Genomic DNA, 22,353 nt, shown 5'->3' with positions numbered 1-22,353 from the left:
AAACTCCAGGCAGGTCATATCAGGTCTCTGGTTTTACTACACCACAGTTAGCTGAGAACACTGCATTCACAGTTGGAATTTTATAGCAAAACCAACTAACTTTGAGTCCCAGAACCCAAACCAAAGGAAATCTATGCACCAATGCCAGCACAGCACCCGTGGACACACACTGTTTCTTACCATAGTATGTCAGATATTCAGCTGTATGCAGAAAGGTCAGTGACACGAGCACGTTGAAAACCCAGTTGACTCCAGATGAACATGCGTTTCCTGTACTTCTAGCCCAAAGTGGGTAGATTTCAGAATTGACAGTCCAGGGCATGGGACCCATCCCTAAGAATTAAAGAAAGATCAAACTCAACTTAATGGCTGGACTGAAGAGCAAGTTTAATGCGTAGCCTCACCATTTGACATTTTACTTTGACAAGTTTTTACACTTATACATGAAAACAAATGTTTGCTTACCAGGTGCAAAGAAAATCAAGTACAAAATAAGGCCCAGAAGTGCGGTCCAAGAGTATGGAGTGGGGCAGAAATTGTATGCCCAAAACAAATCTTCCTTTTTGAATACAGTTTCATTCGAACACCTGAAAAATAACAGTAAGATCTAGTATTAAAGAATTTTCAGGGAAATGGATGACATCTCAAAATAAACCTGGCACATAACATCGTATGAAAAGCTGACAAGTGTGAAATTAAGAGAGCAAAGCTCCGCCCTGTTTTATCAAAAACTTTTGAGCTGAATCCTACATTCAGAAACGTACTTTTTCCTGTGCCTTACAGATAACATTGTGCTTGATTGTGTGGCCGTAGGAAGAGTACCCAGTATAGCCCATTCCTGAATTTAAACATTTCACCTGTATCTACTCCTTCAAATGCATTGTCTTTACTAAGCCAGCAGTCATACCAAAGCCAATGAGGCCGTTCACATGAGTATCACACAGTGCAGCAAGAGCTGCAGCAGCAGGACTTTGAGCTCAAGATGCAAGAATTTAGGTCAAATGAAAGTCAGTCACCGTTAGTCACTGATGAGCCGTACGCAGTGCATGCCGGGTGTAATGAGTAAAGTCTACAGTCAAGTGAAGTTGTACGGAAAAGAGAAATAAACTTTCTTTTCTTCACAGTGAAATAATTAAGAAGGCGGCAGCATTTCTAACCAGAAAGTAAAAAGTAGAATAAACAGAAGTAAACAGTGCCTGAGCTACTAAAAGAAAAAGTGATTTCATTGCCAGAACTATGCAGAAATTGCATATTTCTAGGAATAGATATAAAATCATGTATTTTCATCCGACTGCTAACAATATATTATATTTTAAAGGGATACTTGCAACTTAATCTTTTTGTTATAAACCTCAGTTTTGAAAATTAGCATTTGTCTAAATGGACAAGTTATTGCTGTAACTAGAGAAACTTCAGCTGCAATCACATCAATTGCCGCAGCTGAAAAAAATGTGTACTTTTGGGAGAGTAGACTTAGGCAGACACCTCCCTTTCATATGCAAACCATGTTATTTACTTGAGGAGCAGAAATCACAGAGCGCTGAACATCTGCCTGGACTACAATTTCCAGATTAGCTGAGTGTGTATGTGAAGGATATACCCTCTCATCTGCAGGAAAACTGGAATGAAGCCTGCAACAGGTGATAAATTAGAGCTTGACAACGAAAAGTGAGATGGGGGAGCAAAGACACCCTGAAATGCTTCAGGGGACTGACCACTGCAGTTGACTTTCAACAGCAAGTTCCAGCCAAATATATCCTCTCTAACTTTTCTGTTCAGAAACAACCAGCTGGCCCTAGGCTGAACTCATGCTGGTGAGCACTGGTGGCCAACCCACCACCTGTTTTGGGGCAGAAATCATGTTTATGTTGGCATGAATGTACCCGTAAAACAACATTTAAAGCAGAACACCGCTATAAAGTCCTAAACCCAGTTTCAGGACAGCTGGAAATCCAGAATTCAAATACACTTAAAAGAGAGGTTAAACCAAGAAATCCTGGAAAAATCCATGCCCAAAACCACTGACAAACCCTTGCAACTATCTCATTCAACACACACAGATTCAGTTTTGGGGTGAATAATACACGGACAACAGAGTTCAACCAAATACCTCTCAAAAGATATGTCCCTCAAGCCCGAATACAACAGGCCTGTGGCCTCAGCTGCCACCTGGCCACCACATCACCCAGCAGTGTAAGATGCTGGCAGCTGCCAAATCTGATATTTTCACCGTCTCTCAGCCAAAAGTACTACTGCCAGCCTTGCTATTTCTTCACTGTGCTTCTCTGTATTGCCCCCAGGTTCTTTCTTATGTCATTTTGCTCTTTCACAGCTTAGCTTGGCGTCTCTTTTATGTTATGACAGCTAGGCCGGGATCACTCCCTGTTGGCACCCACCTGACACTTCCATACTGCCCTACATCTCTCTCATCACAGATGGGTTAAATCATGTTTGAGCCATGTCTCAGATACAGAAGACTGAACTGTGCTGGAGAGCTATTCTTATGTTTAAACCAGCAATTCCTTACACGTTAAGAAAATGATGTTTGCAAGAGTAATTACTTAACCCCTGGAGACGGCATTGCTGTCTCCCATCCTGGCCTGCTCTGTATCTGCGCCGCTGTGAAACCACAGGATTGCTCCATGTCACACATTTGTACAACTGCACATTTGCTTCTTTGCTGTTACTCTAATTTCATTTGCAGGTGTTTGGTAATGAATACAAGCTGATTAGCATTTTAAAATGTCTTGATGCTGAAATTGGTTTCTCCGGTTGGTCCAGCCAGATCGGCAGCTCCTCAGAGAAGAGCCTCACGCTTTCTCTCAAACATTGCTGTAAACAAAGATGTACTTGGTTTATTATCTTGCATCCATCTCTATCAGTGCAAACCAACCTGCTGATTCATACAGACACAACCACAGGGAGGTCTGGATGTTTCTTTCCCCCACTACCTCTCCCAGATGTGTCCTACTTTTGACAAAGTGGAACACGAAGTATATAAAGGAAAAACAGATGTCTCTGAAGCCTCCAATTGCTGAAGCCACTGACTTCTCTGCTGTCTGACAGCAACTGAGAGGAAATTCAGTTGCAAGAAAGCAGATTCAGTACATTGAAACAGGAAAAATAGCACTGAAGACTAGATTTAACAGAAACCTTGCAGTAATAAGCTTCTCTGCTTTGCTTATCCTTTGGTAGCAAAATAGGATGGTACACAGAATAAAAGCAAAGATAGCTGCATTTGCTGGAGTTTGCAGTCTAGGGATTTACTTAGGCACTGTCACTGTCTAATTCTTGCTGCACTATCGGTCCTACAAGAGCTATTATTTTGCTAACAAATACATTAATAATGACTGTATAAGATAATATCAGACAAAAATCTGAATTTGGTTCTGTATTAAGGGAGCATCTATGATGGAAAGCAGTCAAGAAGCTACTGATCTCTTCAGCAGCTGAAAAGCAGAGAAAACTCCATGTAAAGAGCTCACAAGTGAAATTATGCAGTCAGGTACCACTGCAAAGAGTGTGTAAATCAGAATGTGCTGGGTAATTAGTACAAACTGTGAAAACGGACCACATCATTTCCTCTGAAATTACTGCCAAAGTGAAAACACGACAGAATTACATTGAAAATCTTTACCATGAATTTCTTTCATTATGTATTTTCCCCAGACAATTTAAGAAGCTCATCTGTTGTAATTAGTGAAAACCTAACTTTCTGACAATTGATGTGAACAATGCTACTGACTGGAAATAAATCAGAACAGCAGCAGTTTTCTACTTTATATGCATTATATATTCGGTTTCACAGTCACAGAATCCATCCTTTCTCAGACGCAGCCTGTAGCTCAGAAGATCTAAAGCCTTGATCCTCAACTCCTAAATTGCCTTTATACAGCACATTAAAAAGGTGAAAGAAGGGTTGTTGCAGGTTGTCTAAGATGTTATTGTTAATAATCAGAGGATGAAACAGGATAAGACCAATTCCTTGATAATCAGTCTAAATTATCCTAATACTTGAGCCAATTTAGCAGTAGAATAATTCTCAAGTACAACATAGAAAACTACAAACTAGGGAAACTGTTAGATGTTATGTAGCAAAGGCCATGTTAGCACAGCACAGGAAAGCTGATTTTCTTGTCAAAATTCCATTAATTTTTACTTTGCTGCAGAGTGAGGACTGTGTCTCTAAAGATATGGCTTTTGTTGGAATTAAATGTTTCATTCTGAACAGTTCATATATTTTTAATATGAAGGTTACTGACTTCTCATTGTCTTTTATGCCCTTCAGAAGTGTTTTAAATGGATTTAGATCTAAAAATCCTAAAAGGTCAAAATTCAAATCAAATCAGACTATGGAAATAAATTACTTCTAAAGAAAATCACTAATGTTATCATTCATATCCCTAAAAAGCTTGTTAGAGCAGGCTTATTTCAAAATTACACATCCTGCTCTGAGATAAATTTTAACTTCGGGGTCTGATGATACATAAAGAATTTAGATCTAATTCACAGTTTTACTAATCTGCTATTTCTTTGTTCCAACAAGAGTAAAACTATTTAAGGGCTCTTATTATGTCAGATTTTGTGTCTGGGTTATCAAGATGAAGATAATTGACAATTTATCAACTTAGTCTCTGGTGTAACACCAATACAAGGGATTTTAAAAATCTCTGTGAAAGAGATTAAAAAAAAGTCCTTGCGTAGGGTGCTGACTTTTATACCATGCCAGTCAAGATGAACAATATAAATTGATGCCAAGCTTATTGACTCAGCTTTTCACCAGAATTCTGGTCATGGAAAGGACAGAGCAGAAAACAGACCTAATTAAGAGTAACAGGTTTTAGGACTAAGAAAGGTTTTTATGGAAGATGTTTGAGGAAAGCTGAAATTATTTATCCACAAGCAATTACTAGTCCTGTGGAAGAATCTGTCCCTTGACATTTGGGTTAGTTCTTACAGCTTCTCTGTCTCTGCTGAAGATCTTGAGTTGTCTGAACAGACTTCTGATCTTTAAATTACTTAAAGGAGATAATTTAGTAAGGTATCAGTTTAATTGTATAATAATTTAATGTTAGACAAGTAACAGATCTTTGGAAACTGCCTCTATAGTGTCCATCAGGTGAAGCTTGGGCTCAGGTTGATCCAAACTGTGCCTGGAATTAATATTCACTGGCTCTAGAGTCAGGGGCGTTCACAGCTACAGGTTCATTCATCTGGCTTCTCTAATCCACCAACACAGAAATAAGTTACATTAGTACAATCCATAGAAACCAGTGAAACTGTAGGGTACGGTTTCACTATAAATCAGTATATTCTGATCTGAAGAAAAAGCTCTCCTCCTTACAGCACTTAGTTTTATTTTATATATATATATATATATATATACAGATATGGTAGGATGCTATCTGAAGTCTCAAACAGTGTAACTCTTTCCTAAAGGCAAACAACAAATTAGCTTCGAAACGACCAATAGCTGAATCAGAACTGTCTCAAGGTCCCGTAGCTACTGGATGCTGTGCTTCAGAGAAGCACTGTAGGTCCATGCCTCTCTGGACAAGTTTGCATCCACTGCTTTGACTTTGTAGCTGACATGGAGAACTAACTCACCCATTAAACCAGATGTTGCGAAAAATATGTAGGTGAAACTTCTTATGCCAAATGATGGCAGTTGAAAAAAACAGACAGAAAAGCATAAAACAGATGCAGCCTTGAAAAATGTACCCATAGAATTTAATGGTATTCACCTAGACATTACTTAACCTTCATTACATAAAAATATCATCAGCATTTCGGGACATTTATTGCAGCCATTTGCTAAAACTGGCAATGAGTTTTTAAAACATTAACATGCAGTCTAAAGTCTTGGAAATACAGTTCTGTTTACTGCAAGAAAGTTCTTGTCAAATGAACTTGTCCATGAGTGAAAAACTGTCTTTATCACTGTGAAGCCCACTGCTATAGGAGCTATCAGTTAAGCATGTAGAGCGGTGAGTGAGATCTTGAACAAAGAACAGAAACCACGGCAATTTAATTGGACAATAGCTGCAGTAATTGCCACTGTCCAAAATATCTAAAAAATCTTATATTGTATAAAAAAGTAATTTCTTTCTCCATGCAATGCATTCCATGCCAAGTACGTTTAGGAGCAGCTACTATGGCTAGCACAATGCCTACAGGAGGATGTTCTCCTCAGACTGAATGACTGGCACTTCTTATTCTGCATCTGGGAGACTGAAAGCAAATATTCAAAGATCAACTGAAAAAATAATAGAGAAGCTTGGTTGCTTTGCACATTTCAGAGCCAAAGAATTTAGACAAGCCTTCTTCATTGTGTGCTATAGGGTGAGAATTTCTAATAACATTTTACACTTAAATGAATATTTCTTACAGATCTGTGTGGAGACAGCTAACAGATATAGAAATAACCATCAATTATTCCCACTGAGCACCTCTTTCCCTACTGACTGTTGTCTTCTGATCCTTTGACTTCTTTCTTACAAAGAGACTGAAGCCCTACAGACTGCTAAAATCTGAAATCAATCATAAGGAATTTTTCACTGTAACTTTTACACACTGTTAAGGTAAAAAAAATACTTAATATTTATCAAAGCAGAAGACCTTACGAAATAACTACTTCACAGAAATATTTCTAAGACATAATTGCTTTCCCTCATGCCTCTCAGTCTTGGCAGAAAGCACACCTGCACCAGATTCAGTACTGATTTACCTCTGTTCCTGACCACCTAGACACAGAAGCACACGCTTTTAATACATATGTGAAAAAAAAATAAAAATTGTTAAGTACTTTTAATTCAAACACTTGCATTTTCCCCAACTGAGAATTTTTTGCTTTGCAACTGCATCTGAAGCTGTCCAGTAAACAGAGTGCCAGAGCTATTCTTCAATCTGAATAGACTGAGACTGCCAAATGACTGAAAACAGGACCATTTTTTTTCCCATGACAAATAACTCTCCAGTATTCATCACACCAAGAGGGTTTTTAACTGTTCGCCATGCTGGCCGTTTCAGTATTTGTGTGACTACTTCTGAGCCGATTCAGAAGGGTGGGCGGCCCAGGTCCTGCATCTTTTGCCAAGGGAAGCAGCTCGGCTGTATGGCAGTGCCACGTCGGGTGCTTCGATAGCTGTTGGTCTGAGCCAGCAGCTTTTTGTGATTAAGTAACTCAATGCCTGATGAAGGATGTTCAGCTTTGGATTTGTTTCGGGACTGGAGGTTCTCTTAAATATTGCCATCCTATTCCTATCCTGCCAAAGTTCAACTCGCTACTCCTTTAGACTTCTTTTACATCACGCTGCTGTCTTCTGAGCCCTGCTGGCCTCCTCCAGGCTGCTGGCTACAACTGTCCCACGCTGCTGTCAGGCCACAGCTGCTTCAAGCTTCATTTTCCATCACATCTACCAGGGTCGAAGAGAGGCAGACCCTTGGTACCTCCCGCACCGCTGTCAGACATGCTTCTCTCATCATCTGCTCTGCTCTCCTTGGCTTGAAACACAGACTCAAACGGGACAAGGCAGAAGGGCTTAAATCTAACGTTAAAGCCTTTCCACCTGAGATTTCACAGCAGCTGGTAGCGTTTGGTAGGTACACCCATAAACCAGTCTCGGATATGGCACACTTAGAAACCAGGAACAGAAATACGCAAATACACGTTTTTGTTACAGGACACATGATTACCTTAACCACACCATATATATTTAATTTCATTTTCTTCCCAAACTTCTTTCCACTATTCTGAAGTAACAGATGGTAATAAAATTGTCAGGAAAAATCTGACGTACCTGTGTTCGAGAGAGTGCCCCCTTCTCGGCCTAATTCTGATCCTGATCGGACACACTCAGTTTCCCCCAGCATAAATTAAAATTAACTAGCAATAATTAAATCGTATGGTTTCATAATTCTGTCATGAAAAAATCATAAATAATTCAAATATTATATTAATAATGCATAAGCTTGTGGGGGCTCATACAACAACTATGAAAAAAAAATCATCATCTGTTCACTTAAAAAACCTGCAGTCATGCCTGCAGAATTTTAATGGACAGAATTAAAATTAAAACCTGATCAAAATGCAAACTCTTAATTAGATTTGAGTATAAGCATCTTAGCTTAACATCACTGTCCTTCATGCATTTCTACCTGTGCTCATTTCAGTGACTTTAGTCATTACATAATAGGTCAGAGTTTCAAAATACGATAATATCCTGTACTTCTTCTTAACATCAGACACTTTCAGGTACCAAATAACTGATGGTACAAAATTAGCTGCTCAGTCAAGAGACAAAGATGAAGGAAAAAATGGCATATCTACTTTTTTATTTTGTGTGTGTGTGTGTAAAAAAGTTCAGAATAGCCCCAGTTCTTAGAAAAATGAAATGAGAGAAAAAAAAGGAACAGAAAGATCATAAACCAACATTTTATGCTTTTTAAAGACTTTTTTTTGCATTTTATTGCAGAAGAAGGGTTATAAAAATGTTTAAATATGTATTTATAGACAATGAACATCTTATAACAATACTTTAAATACAAAACTCATATATCTAAATATATTACCACACAAACTGAGTGTACAGAGGTCCAATCTATAACCATATATATCCAAGTCTAAGGCTTAAACAGCAGGCAGAAGGCTTGGGTAACACCCAGCTAAGGGATTCACAGGTTGAAATCATAGCTGTAAAAATCAGATGTGGTATTCTCAAGTTAGGAAGCCATGACGAAAATGTATTCTTATGTATACCCAGAAGACTATTTTTAGGGTTTCAAGAAGTAAAATTCAGTGACACCTACAGTAAGGAGAGATTACTCTAAGATGGAGAATCAAATGCCAGTGGATACAATAAATAAACAAGAGTATAATCTGGTAATTGTTTCTGGATAAATTCTTCATAAAACTTGGTAAATTATTTAAAGATACTTTTTCCTTTGTAGTCACATAGAGATGTTTTTGTTTCTTTAAAAAAATATATACATTCTGAAGAGCTTTTTCCCAGATGTATGACTCACTTATTAGCTTGATATGTTGATATTTAGCTGCAGAAAATATTTCTCCAAAATACCAAACAAAGCTTCACTGACACTGGATGTCACATAAGGTCAAAGTTGCAGAAAGGTGACATTATAGGAGAAGCAAAGCCCACATCTGCTAAATACTTTCATAAGAAGACAAAATAACACATTTTTGCAACTTTAAAGATCAATCTTTATATTTGAAAGCTAAAAAAAAAAAAAAGAGTATGAAAATGAATCAACTAAAGAGTGCACTCTTTCAGGTATGGCTGAGACAGTAGACGATATAAGATTTTTGTCCTTTTTCCCCTCTCATGGATGTACTCTAATGATTTACAGTCATTTACATCTGTTTGCTTTAAAGACCAAGGCATTCAGTAATTTTTCCTGCTTTTTCATTTACAGAACAAACCCTGTTCTCACAGCACTAACCTATCTGGCAGTTCTTACTGAAATATATGCATGTAAACATTGATTTTGTCCCATTTATTGACAGGCATACCTTGCTGCTAAAGTTCCTGCATCTGCAAGAGATTGTGCCTGCTGGTACATCAGAATTTTACCTGTCTCCATGAATTTTTGATTGAACAGCTCGACTAACCCAAATCTTTTATCACTATCACTCCATTAAGACAGATTCTACTGTTTCTTGCAGCTTCCAAACTAATGATGTGCATGAGGACCTCAACCACTTCATAGAGATGTGCTCCAGCACAGTACCGTAGGCAAGTTATGAAGCCTCCCAGATTCCAGTGCTATATTTAAAATAGTCTAAGCTGATCTCCACAAAGAGCAAGATCCAGTAAGAGAGGAATCGTTAGTTTGGTCCTCAGTCTTATACTGAAGAATTTCAATCTACTAAATGCTGTAGTTTTCACTAATTCTTTCATTCAAATACCATCAAGTTTTGAAGAACTTCACCGGGGTGCAAATAGAAAATAATGTTTAGAAAAAGTGAAATGCTCAGTTTGGGTAAATAAAATGGAAGCAATACAGGTCGATATTTTGAAGCCTTTTGTTATGAACAATAACAAAAATATTGCATTCTACCAGATGGAGTGAAAAATAGAGTATGATGGGGCAAGCCCCTCCGGTAGAGCATCTTAAGCACCATGTACTGTTGTGCAGGGCTGGATGGTGATGGGACACGAGAGAAGTGATGTGTGAGATGGGGTTGGGGCTCACATCATGACTTGCACATGCAGCAGTGCTGCTGTCACCTTGATATCTGCCACCAGCCCCCCTGGCTCTTCTGGTCCTGCTCAAAGCAGTCAGGTACAGGACTGAAAAGAAACATCTCTTCTTATGGGCACAGCTATGAGAAATAGCACCTGGGAATCATAGCATTGTTTAGTTTGGAAAAGACCTTCAAGATCACCAAGTCCAACCATCAGCCTGACCTACCAAGTCCCATCACTAAGCCATGTCCCCTAGTGCCACATCCACACATCTCACAAATATCTCCAGGAATGGTGGCTCCACCACTTCCCTGGGCAGCCCATTCCAATGTTTGACCACCCTCTCCATGAAGAAATTTTCCTTAATGCCCAATCTAAACCTCTCCTGGTGCAACCTGGGATGGCTTCTTCATGTCCTATCCCTTGTCACCTGAGGAAGGAGACAGACACCCTCCTTGCTGCAACCTCCTTTCAGGTAGTTGTAGAGATCAGTGAGGTCTCCCCTCAGCCTTCTCTTCTCCAGATTAAACAGCCTCATTTCCCTCAGTCACTCCTGATACATCTTATTTTCTAGTCCCTTCACCCGCTTTGATGCTCGTATCTGCACACATTCCAGCGACTCAACATCCTCCCCGTAGCAAGGTGATCCAAAGCTGAATGCGGTACTCAGGGTGCAGTCTCACCGCTGTCATGTACAAGGGGACCATCATTCACAATTTTTAGTATTAACTACAGGAGCACAAAGCAGTCTGTGCACCGCAACAGCAAAAAGGTGTTGTGGAAGCAGTCTGGAGACCAAGCGAACTACTTATTCACTCCTGGCCATAGTCAGGGTTGGGAAAGACTCACGGACTTGTTGTGACCCCTGAAGATGCTTCGCAGCTTGTCCAGTGTTCCTGGGGCTATACAGAAACAGCTCACTTTTGGAATAAGTGCTCCAGCAAGGTGCGCTCACACGTGCGTTCATCCAGCCGTTACTGGCTTCCTTTACTTCTCAGAAATGAGCTGCTCTTTGATGATTTGGGAGCGATAATTTTGAGTTGGAAGAAGGCTGTCTGACACCCCAGCGGGGTCCGGGTGCGAACCTGCACCATGCTGTGGTTTATACCAGAAAACAAGCAGATTTGGGCACTCTCCATTGGCAGTCTGTCCCACATATCATTTGGTACCTACTGGTGCCCGCAGACAGGCAGGCTTTATTCTGTTCCAGCTCCTTCAGGAAAATGGTGCTCAGAAAAGCAGGACCTGTACGTATTTCAGTGTCTGTGAGAGAATAGCACATCAGATATTTCGCTTCTGTGCAAACTTGGTGCTGTCTGTCTTACCCTGGGGTGCTTCTGCTGCTCCTGCCACGCGTTTTTTGTCTTGTGGAAATTTGGAGTCATCACTGGTTTTGCAGGTTTTTGGGAGCTGAGGGAGCGTGCACAGGGCTCTGTATGGAATTACCGTCAGAAACAGGGTCACAGAGCTCAGGAATTTCTGGTTTCTGCTTCCATATGTAAAAGCAGTTAGTCTTTTCAATTCTATCACCTTGCAGCATTAAAACTTAATTACTGAAGGAAATTGATCTGAGAATTAGGATATAAAATGCAGCATTTCAGAATTTCATGCAAGTTTACTATCAAATAAATCCCTGCACGATATTTAATCTCATTTGTGTTGTTTTTTTTTTTTTTTCCCATCCAATTTTACATTTAATTTACATAATAATTAGCATTGTAAAGTTCTTCTGGTTACAAGACAAATATCTGCAGAAGTGCCGGTTCCCCCGATGCCAGCCAGCAGACCCCTCTTTCATAAGAAGTTGGATTGCCTCGGCAAGTCATGCTGGCACGGGCTGAGCACTGGGCCCAGCTCTGATTTTAGAGGAGAAGAAGGAGAGGGGAAGGATTTTTAATCTCTGTGCAAAAGGGCTATGCTTAAATATTAATAAAAATATCAAAAGCAGTGACTAATCTGTGATATTCTCTTAAAACTTTTCCTTTCAAATATTAACAGAACAGTGTGCAAGAATTGCTGGCACGATGGAACAAAGTCTATTCTATAAAACACAGGCAAAGGCCAGCTGCAGAGAAGGAACAAAGAAGGAACAAGGACCAGCATCTTTTACTCCATCAGTCAAGGTGCTACAAGAGAGATCAAGGTCAAAGTTTCACACATCTGAAGCTGAGCAAGACAAATCCTACCCACACTTCTTCATCTTCCTTGCACTTACAAGTAGCCTTCGTTCACGCTTGTGGGGTTCACAGTGTGTCAGCAATACCAGCAGTATTGTTCAAACGAATGTCATCAACACACGAAAAGCATCTCTTCAGTTAGAGTTGCCGAAAGTAATTCTGAGCCCATGGTCAAAAAAGACCAAAGACAAAGAAAGCCAGGGTGTTGTTGTAACTCAGTCTGAAGGTGACTTAACAGAAATATCGCCAATCACCTCCAAATGAAACAGGGTCTCTTCCAGTGTTATAATCTTATTTTTCTGAATGCTTCCAAGCTCTCCGTATAGCAATAGAGACAGAAAAAAAAGTGTATTGCTTCTAGTTATCCCAAAATATTAGATGTGCCAAAGAGTTGCGAAAAATAAGCTTCTGTGTTGAAATTTGGCATATCAAGTTAGTAGTGAGTGGTGAGACTTTGCAGTCAAATAAATAAAAAAACCCTTCCCCAAACCCACAGGTGGGAAATGCTGACAAAATTATACCGAGTTACAGATGTGGCACATAAAATTTTTATCCTTCTGAAATTTCCACTGAAATCAAAAGGAAAGTAGAAGGGTAAAAATACTTTCCCGAACCTGTTCTTTTGTTGAATCTCGGCTGAAGAACAGTAAGGACAAAAAGCTTAAAAACACATATCAGTATTACGTGTATTAGCACGCCTTTTTTAGCAGTTCCATGCTTTATTTTATTTCTAGTTATTGACATATATGTGGAAAAATTACATGTTAATAGTTCTGGTAATAATGTTTCGTCCAACCTCCGGCTGAAGTACTGAACTGCTACGTTCAATTTCTGTAGCCATAATTTAGAAGCAAGTCTTGCATTTTAACTATTGCCAGCAGCGGTCTTTCTGCCAGTACAATCAAAATCCATCTAGACTAAGAATCGAAGACCTTGTGTTCACTTTTCTTAAATAAATCGTGGAAGAGCATTTTTTAAAACTAGCTTTTCCCTCATGCCAGTAGGTGGCAATGTCTTTGCCCTAAAAAACTCAGAGAAAATGCAGCTTCATAAGGTAAAAGCAGGCAGCACATCCCTTCCACTCAGGGGGTACTGGGGACGGTCTCAATTAAATTAACCAACGGAGCTATATGAAGAATGATTCCCCAGCTGTCAGTCCTGGTAAATGCTCTGGAAATCATTAATTTTGTAACTGAAAATGGAGCCCCAAGGAGATTTTTAAAAAAATACCCAAAGACCAATTATAACAAGGCAATTATTTTACACCCAGTTTGTGAGAGCAGCCATTTAACATACAGTGTCACTCTGCTTTGATTTGTGCATGCAGGTACAATACCTATGGCAAATGCAAGGAATTTTAAAAAATACAGAAATGATAACAGGTTACACTATCTCTAGCTTACGACGTTCATAAACGTTGCATACTGAGGCTCTCATTATTACATGAAATTCAAATTATGGTATCTGACAGTAGAAGAACTTAGCAGAAATCAAAATAACTCTTATTTTCCTTGGTCTCTGACAGATAAAATGAACTTTACATAAATAAGTGCTTTTTAACAGCAGTTATTTTACCAAGAAAATGTGGTAAATGGGAATATACATCACCCGAATCCCAGGTCTTAAGAAGTAAATAATCATGCAGAAGCTCAGACTTCTCTCTCATCAACTAGCTTAAAGGTTGGACTTGATGATCTTAGAGGTCTTTTCCAACCCGAGTGACTCTATGATTTTGTGATCATCATCTGTGCAAAGCTAACGTGACAGGGGTGGAAAGCCAAGGGGAAAAAAGAGTCTACACAACCTACAAGCAGAAGTGCCCCAGTGCCACTGCTCAGCAGCACGACCTGCTCGCTAGCAGACTGCCCATTTCCTAGCTGTACGAACAGATACGGCGGGTTAAAATCAGGTCACGACTTTAAATCAAATGAATCGATAACTCTGGCTCATCTTGCGCCACTGAAGGATTGATGGTACTTTCTCAAGGAAATGACCCACACATGCAGACAGCACATACAATAATTTATATGAATTAAACTCGTCAAACATACTGAATTATTCAACAGTCCTAACGTAGAAATGTGTTAATTTATTTCCCCCCAAAAAAAGAAAAAAAAATCCTCTGAATAAGCTTTCATCTTATGAAAAGAAGGGAAGAGATCACAGTTTTACTATATCAGATGATGTGATTACTGAAGAATTACTTATTATGTAATAAAGGTGGCTAAAATAAGGACAATGCATGCTGTTAAAGCTCCTGTGAGAACTGTTTTAGACCCTGATGAATGTTCTTTATCAATAAAAATCCCCAAGAACACCCACCTTTAAAACAGTCTTTTTCCTCAAAAGAAAAAAAAGAGAGGAAAAATAAAAGAAAAAATATATTTATTAAATTCAATTCAGAGTGTAATAACCTAAAAAAAATCTGTTGAGACAATTTTCACTGATTTATTTAAATCTGAATTTCAGAGTCATTAGTGAATACACGTGAAAAACCTCTACTGGCAGTATTCCTCTCCCAGAAAAAAAAAAAAAATAAAAATCCACGTGCTTCAAAATGTGAAGCAGTCCTTTTTGTTCCGGCTCCAAGGCAGAAGGGGAACTTCCCAGCCCTCTCCCAGGGGCAGCTCCCTGCTGTGCTCCCAGGAGAGGCAGCAGGGTGAGGCAGGGCCTTTCCATCTGCCCCTGCAAAGAGGAGCAGCTGAAGAAGCTAACCAGCAGCAGGCTCCGACAGGCGAGAAAAGATCCTTTCCTCCAATGCACATTTTGTAAGAGAGTGAGAAAGCGGCTGCAGGAATCGTCCATATAGTCTAAGCACCTTGACATGAGACTGGCAATTCTCTCATGGATGTTGGCATGCTCTTTTTCCCTTTCCTGTCCTATCTATCTCCTTTGTCAACTGAAAGCTTTTTAAATGGGAAACAAGATTATTTTCCTTCTAGTCCCATCTCAGCCAACCAGAGGTTGGCTGGAATAACCAGGATGCTTTCTACTTCAACAGGATGTGAATTCAGATTTTAGACACTGCAACATCTTCTTCCTTGGACCACTTTCAAGCAATGAAGAGCAGTGACTCAAACATATTTTCCATTTAAATAGCTGTAACACATTTTTACTGACATAAAACAGCATTTGGGAATGGTTTAGCACAAGGGCCACTTTTGCTTTTCCATTCCAGTAGCCTCAGTGCTACGCCATTTGAGTGGTAGCTACAGCAACTAACCCAAACAGCTGTCAGGATCTGTCTTTTCCTTGTTTCCTTTCAAAATGCCTCTTAAATAGTAACGTAGACTCAGATCTGGAAGCAGGGTAGACTAAGATCTTGCAGCAACCTGCAATATCAACGAGCAGGTAGAGAACAAATGCCCAAATGACATTTCAAACTAAGCAGACCTGCTTTAAAATCCTATTTTGTGCTGGATGTCTCCAACAAATGAATGTTGTCCTCAGCAAATAAACTAAATGCTTCCAGAATCAGAACTTCACAACAGGACTGACAAGGCGTGGATTTTGTCCTTCCTTTCCTGCATCCAGAATTTGCCATTGGTTGAGTAGATGTAATGAGTTAAGAGCTATTAATAGTAATTCCCAAGTAATTACCCTAAAGGAACATAAACAGTTTCAGCTTAGATTATCATGTTGCTCTGCTTATTATTTCAGACCTAAGATACAGATGCAATATAAAAAGGACCTTAATTTTTCAGGCATTAGATGCAGTCAAAAATCATATAATTTCATAAAATGAGATTATAAAAAATGCTCCCCCCCAACATTAAAAAGAATCATCAAGAGATTGTATCTTCTGTTAGGGTTACAACAATATTCCAACCTCATTTAAATTATTTAAGTAGATATTTAGATTTCACCATATTTTTAAATGCTTAAAAAGATCTGATCAAAGTTATCAGGCCCACCATGTAATAATTTCCTTTTAAAAGACCTTAAAAACACGGCGCCTTAAAGATTTGAGGGGGAAGAGTGGCTGAGAGGATCAGAAGATTAAAATTGCATCCATTTCGCTACCTGCTCCTGCGTCACCGAGAGCACAGGCTTCATCTGCGGCTGAGGACACAATATTCTGCATCACTTTATCCTGTTCTTCCTATTTGCCCTTGGCCATTAGCATTAAAATAAGCACACAAGATTTCTAACGTTCCTCCTCTGCCTCCCTAGCTCTCAAGAACCACCCCTCTCCATGCCACATAACCACGGTGATTACGCCAACACCCCCCTCCCAGAAAAGACCTCGTTCTCAGATTTTCCACCGACAAAGACTGTAATCAGTTTCAGACCTTTCTTTCATTTCTGTTTCCACACACCTCACTAACTTACATTAGATATTATTACCCTGAAGGATGTCCTCCTAATCAAAGAGGACAAAGAGCACCGTGTGCCGAGGCCCTGCTGTTCCACGTTTCCATCCTTACTGGCAAATGGTGAATGTAATCAGAATTTAATTCTATTTGAAACTACAACTATTTTGTTTTTCTTTCTTAAATGATACCTGGAGGGAGTGGGGGGGATTCTGTGTTCTGGCTCCCAGCGCAGTGATGAGTATTTCAATTTAGTAAACATTTAGCATGGTCCAGCCAGAAATTTTACTAAGACTACTGGTTATAATGACGGCTCTTCTCAGCAATGTTGATCTACACACAGATGTAAATATTCTGTAGATCTTGCCAGTTCCCTGAAGCAATTTACTCCCTCTGTCACATTTCTACTTTACAAATGTGAGAACCACAATCCTATGCATAATCCTTACCATTCTGAAGACTTTGTAAGAGAAATACTAGTTTCTCTTCTAATTGCTGGTGAATTTGGTAACACTTTCCCATACAAGCCCTTTCAGAAAGATTCTAAATAATCATTTCAGAAATAAAATCCTCCACCAGTCCTTCCTGCACCACAGAAGAAGCAATGTCTACATGTGGACAGAGGAGTTCTTCATCCTTGGAGCGCTCTCTGCTGCCAGCCTGCCCGTGGGAACAGGGGAGGTTTGTACCTCCCCGCCCAACCAAGTCCTGAAAATAGGGTCTCAGTCTTTAACTGCGTGAAGACACACACACATATTTTTGGTATTAGTAAAGAAGTCACAGCAACTTTTACTAATGGACTTGTCTCACTGCAAAAGCATCTGCAAAAGATAGAGAGTAGCAACACAAGTATAAGGAAAGCATTTATGTCTCTTCACTTACAAGCAGCAAAATGGACCTGATATTTTCAGGAAAAAATCTAACATTGCTCCAAAGAAAAAAACATTCTTATAACTTTTATCACTTTCATCTGCTATGGATTAGACAACAGGCAGCACAGGATGGATTTAAAACTCTCCAGAATATTTACAAGGCTGTGACAGACTGGCACGTCCCCCAGTGGACATAAACCAGGCTGTTGTCTGAGAAACCAGCTAATGAACTCCTCTTTTTTCTTGTAAACCACTGGAATCTAGTCAGCGTCCAGGCTCGAATGCTGAGGCCACGAGGCACATTCCTGCGGTGGAAACTCTCCTGAAGGATTTAGCTGCCACATCAGCTCCCTTGCATTGCCCATGCAGTTGAAACCCAGTTTTCCCCAGAACAGGTTTCTGAGGCACAGCTATGCAAAAACTGATGGACGTGAGCACCAGGCCCAGAGCAACACGGCATCTGTAAGCACACCACTTATTTCACATCGAAGGGAAGAGCTTAAGAGAGCAGTGGACACCAAAAAGTGAGGGCTTCCCAAAGGCAGAGCTCTGCTTCCTTTCACCTCCATACCCAATGTCCTCGGCGAGGAGAATTTTTGTAAATACAAAAGCTGAATTCTCCATCAACCATTAAACTCCCGTGGCAGGAAGATGTTCCCCTAACGAAGTTAATAAAAATGGCAGAAGAAAGCAAATCACTCAGCTCTTCTCCCTTTATAGATTTCTGCTCCCAGTCGTCCTCCTCAGGGGACTGTGGAGACCTGCCAGCTAATTTTGCGGACAGGATGGCTTCTAGGCTCGCCTCTGATCTGCAGATGATGTTATTATTTCTTCATCATTGTTTACTGTATAAAGTCAACATCTTTCTCCCCAGAGGGAGATTGCTCAGAGTCACTCATGAGAGCCTTTTAGCTCGCAGTGGCGGGCCTACTGTGGTCCTGACAATATCCTCATGTCAAGGTTAATGTCATGTCAAGGCAGTATTAGTAGCTCCTTTCTTTCCACGGTCATTCATTCAGCTGTAAGAATATTAATGCAATTTAAAGTTTCTTCCAGAGCACTCTTGGCTGGCCTTTAGGGTTATTGCAATTATACACAGAGAGAAGTTTCAAGGTTTCTGAGAGTACTGGGGGAGTAATTGAAGTTGTGGGGAAGAACTAGATCCTGGTTTATGCTGTGAAAGTGCAGAATTGAATGCAATCTCCTCCACATTCAGCACTGACTAAGAGCTGACTCTGCTTATGACCTCTGCCGTGCCACCCGAGCTGTGTATTGCAATTTTCCCATCACATCCCCATCTGTAACACCAAGATAATGCTTTTTTTATCAGCTCCGTAGGGATTTTATAATATGATGTTCATGAAGAGCACAGAACTGCCAGCCGTCCAGAACTGCCAAACACAAAACTTTTGCAGACCTTGGAAAACAAAGTCCCAACACAGAACGTCAAATCACACCGCGAGAGAAGATGCAGCTCTTCTCTTTTTATTACAAAGTGAATAATTTAAGAATATTCTCGCTTACTGTCTTGAAACCATCCTTTATATGTCCCTGGGCAGAGCTGGAGGCAGCCAGGTTTGCACGTCAGCCGTTGTTTGTTAACTGATTCAGTGATGCCACGGGCTGCGAAGCACTGACTGTGCCGGTGAGGCAGACAAGATGCTCCTCTGTGTGTTATCCCAGTATGAGAGTCAGGCTTATGTAACCGATTAAATAACAACAACAAAAAAATTCTCTTCTCTTTGCCTTACGTGTATGATCTCGCAAGTGTACCAGTTGTGCACTACCCGTGCTGCTTCAAGGCCAGGCTTGGACTTGGTCTGATTTATTCTTACACTATTTCCACAGCATCCTTCCTCCCCTGGAGCCACTGCTGGCCACAGAGTTCTCTATATTCAAAAGAACCAAAATGCTATATTCTTCTTGAAAAACATTTGCATGGTCTAATTGTCTCCCTTGGTTCCTATGACAACCCACAGCAACATAAACAGCCTTGTTGGCAGCCACAGGAGGCTGAAATCTCTGCTCTTTCCCCTCCTTTTCCCTTCCTTCCTCTCCCCTCCCCTCCCCATAACTTCTCAATTTAGAACATACTGTAACTGAATAAATATGATTAACAACAACAACAAAAAATAGAGGTGGTGTCTAGTACACAAGGCTGGCACTTCTTGCAAATAAAAAAGCATTACTGTATTTTAAGATAACAGTCAAAACATTGCCTGTTATGTCAGCGTTATCGAAGTACCTTGGGACCAACTGGGAAGAGCAGAGCAGTGCAAAGCTATAAACATACAAAGAGAAGGGCTTTCTCTGTCAGTTTGTGAGGCTGTGGAGCGCTGTAAAAAAATACAACGAGATCTCTCCTGGTGCCTCTGAGCACCTCTCACCTGGCTGGTGGGTTACACATCTGTTCAGACAAGCCCCTGAGTGCATGTCAGTGTGGTTGGGGTTACAGTGGCTGCAGAGTTACGTGGCTGCAGGTACATTGTACGATGTGACCATATGCATGTCCATGGCTGCTGCTCCCATCTTTCCAGCATGAAAAGCATAAAGAAGACGCGAGCAGGGAAACACACTGCATGGCACCGTTAACACGAGTGCAGCAGAAGCCATTTCTTTGAACCTCCGGCATCATGGAAGGTGGCCAGAGCTGCTGCTTCTGCTAATACCCAGGCAAACCGAGGTCCAACAGATCCCAGACAAATAGCCCAGGTCTTCCTCCTCCCCTCAGCAAAATTTTTAGCCAAAGAAATTGGCCAGAATTAATTCTGGAGGTTTTAAGACATTAAAACACATTCAGTCAGTCCTGGATGGCATTAAACCAGCAAAATACACAGGAGTTACAAAGAGGCTGCATGTGGCACCGCATCTGTAGCAGATGTTCACAAGTCAGAAAATCATCTTTTAAACCATTGAACTAGTTTCTGATCATAAAAATGCCATTTATTTTTAAATACCCACTTCTGTAAATCTAGCTCGTGACAACATAACTCTGAAACGAAGGGATTGCAATATCTAGCATCAGCGCAGTCGTAAGTTCTTCACCAGTGCAGTTGGTTCGCCTTAGGCACTTGTGCTCCCTATGCTGGCAGAAAGACAGATTCCTGCTGCTCTGAACAACTGAAAATGTAACTACATGGTTTTTACGGCTGCAGTCCTCTCGGTTGGAGAAGAAATCCTCTTTGTGGGACCGATTTCGCTGTGAAGCAGACTCAGCATTTGAGGAACCGGAGCTGAGGAGTATGTGATGTGAACCCTTGGAAGTCAAGATCTGTGGACTGTTATGTAGAAGTACATGTATTTGTGAGGAGAAGAAGGAGGGAAAATGCATGCCTGTCCCACAGGGTGTGGAACAGAAGGTACCACCTGGCATTTCACAGCTTGAAGGACCAGCTTGCTAGAAAACTTCCTGACTACACAGACCAGGTGGAGACAAGATTAGAAATTCATGAATTAAACACTAGAAATGGGGATGAACCCATACTCTTTGGAGAAAGAAATACAGTTATTTCATTGAATTTATTTCTCAAGGCAGGAATTTCACTCTAATGACCACCAATATAACAAATTTAAAAGTGTAGAGATTTTGCTTGAAAGATTTTGAACAAGGTCCTTATACTATGGAATTATTGTACAAGATGTAAATATTTAAATCTGCATTTCGAAATGGAAGTATTTCTTCTTTCCTGTCTAATTTGCTCCAGTAGGCCGTACAACAAGGAGCTGTGAGACTGAATCATGAATATAAAAGGATTACTGATGCCTACATTTACTACATGTTATATAAGACTGCCTAATAAATAAAGTTCGACTCTTATCTATCAACTATCCGTAACAAGTTTATGCTTCCATTTATGTCATAGCGCATGCTTTTATGATTTTGCTAAGTACAGACATGGTACTCAAAACTACAGCATATATGAAATGAGTGTTGATGAAGACATATGTTAACTGACAAACGTGAGAGTCCAAGTGCTGCTGAGCACATCAGGATATTAGGTAATATGCAAGGTATGTTGTATCTTGTACAACTGAAGACAGTCACAGAATATGCAAGAGGGATGAGCTTTTGTAGTCTTCAGTTTTTTATTTACGAACAGTAATTGCCACAAAATGATCACAGTACTTTTAAAATAGGATTACAAAGGACACAAGCTACCCTCTTCTGCATATAGAATGAGCCATGAGGCATAACACCCTACCAGTATTGAAATCAAAAGGAGGGCAGTTTTAGAGTAATTTTAAATTAATGATTTCACAACTAGTTGATATCTTCATACCTTCCAAACTCTGTCAAATACGACTCACTACCACTAAGATACTTAGACTTAACTTCTGAGAAACACATATGAAAAAAAAAAAAAAGCCCAAACTACCACACAATTTTTTGCATATTTCCCAAGTATGTTTAGAGGTGTTTAGGTGGTAGAGATAAGATATGGCAAGAAGGTTTTATCAGCTGTAATTACACATTTATCAGCAATAATTACACGATTCCATTGTGGCATTGAACCATTTTAAAAATAATCTTATCCCTGATCAATTTTAAAGTATTGATAAAGCCCTTACAGGACTTTGATCCATCTCATAAAGTCATTCCTTAAGAACAGTCAATATTTTAGAAAACCTGAAAACTGTTGTGACTTCACAGGGAATCTTTGTGCTGCCTAAGAAAAAGAGGTGTGATATATTTTGCAGTTATGTTGGAACTTTTTCTGTGAATTCACACATTTTTACACCCCAAGTACAACGTACACCATGATGCTCACTTTAAGCCCAGCACAGA

The 22,353-nt window shown here is 40.0% G+C and overlaps 1 protein-coding gene across 1 annotated transcript in view; it reads right to left on the bottom strand.

Annotated features, from left to right (window-relative positions):
• The window catches only part of SLC2A13 (solute carrier family 2 member 13), a 160,502-nt gene that overhangs the window by 7,325 nt on the left and 130,824 nt on the right, over positions 1–22,353 (bottom strand). Inside the window, exons 8-9 of the mRNA XM_080561517.1 lie at positions 466–587; positions 181–333 (exon numbers count right to left, since the gene is read on the bottom strand). Of these exons, the coding sequence (XP_080417643.1) occupies positions 181–333; positions 466–587 (275 nt within the window). The remainder of the gene's footprint in view (positions 1–180; positions 334–465; positions 588–22,353) is intronic.

This window comes from Anser brachyrhynchus, assembly GCF_964034855.1.
Source record: "Anser brachyrhynchus genome assembly, chromosome: 1".
Taxonomy (NCBI): Eukaryota; Metazoa; Chordata; class Aves; order Anseriformes; family Anatidae; genus Anser; species Anser brachyrhynchus.
This window is presented reverse-complemented; position numbering and strand designations above follow the sequence as displayed.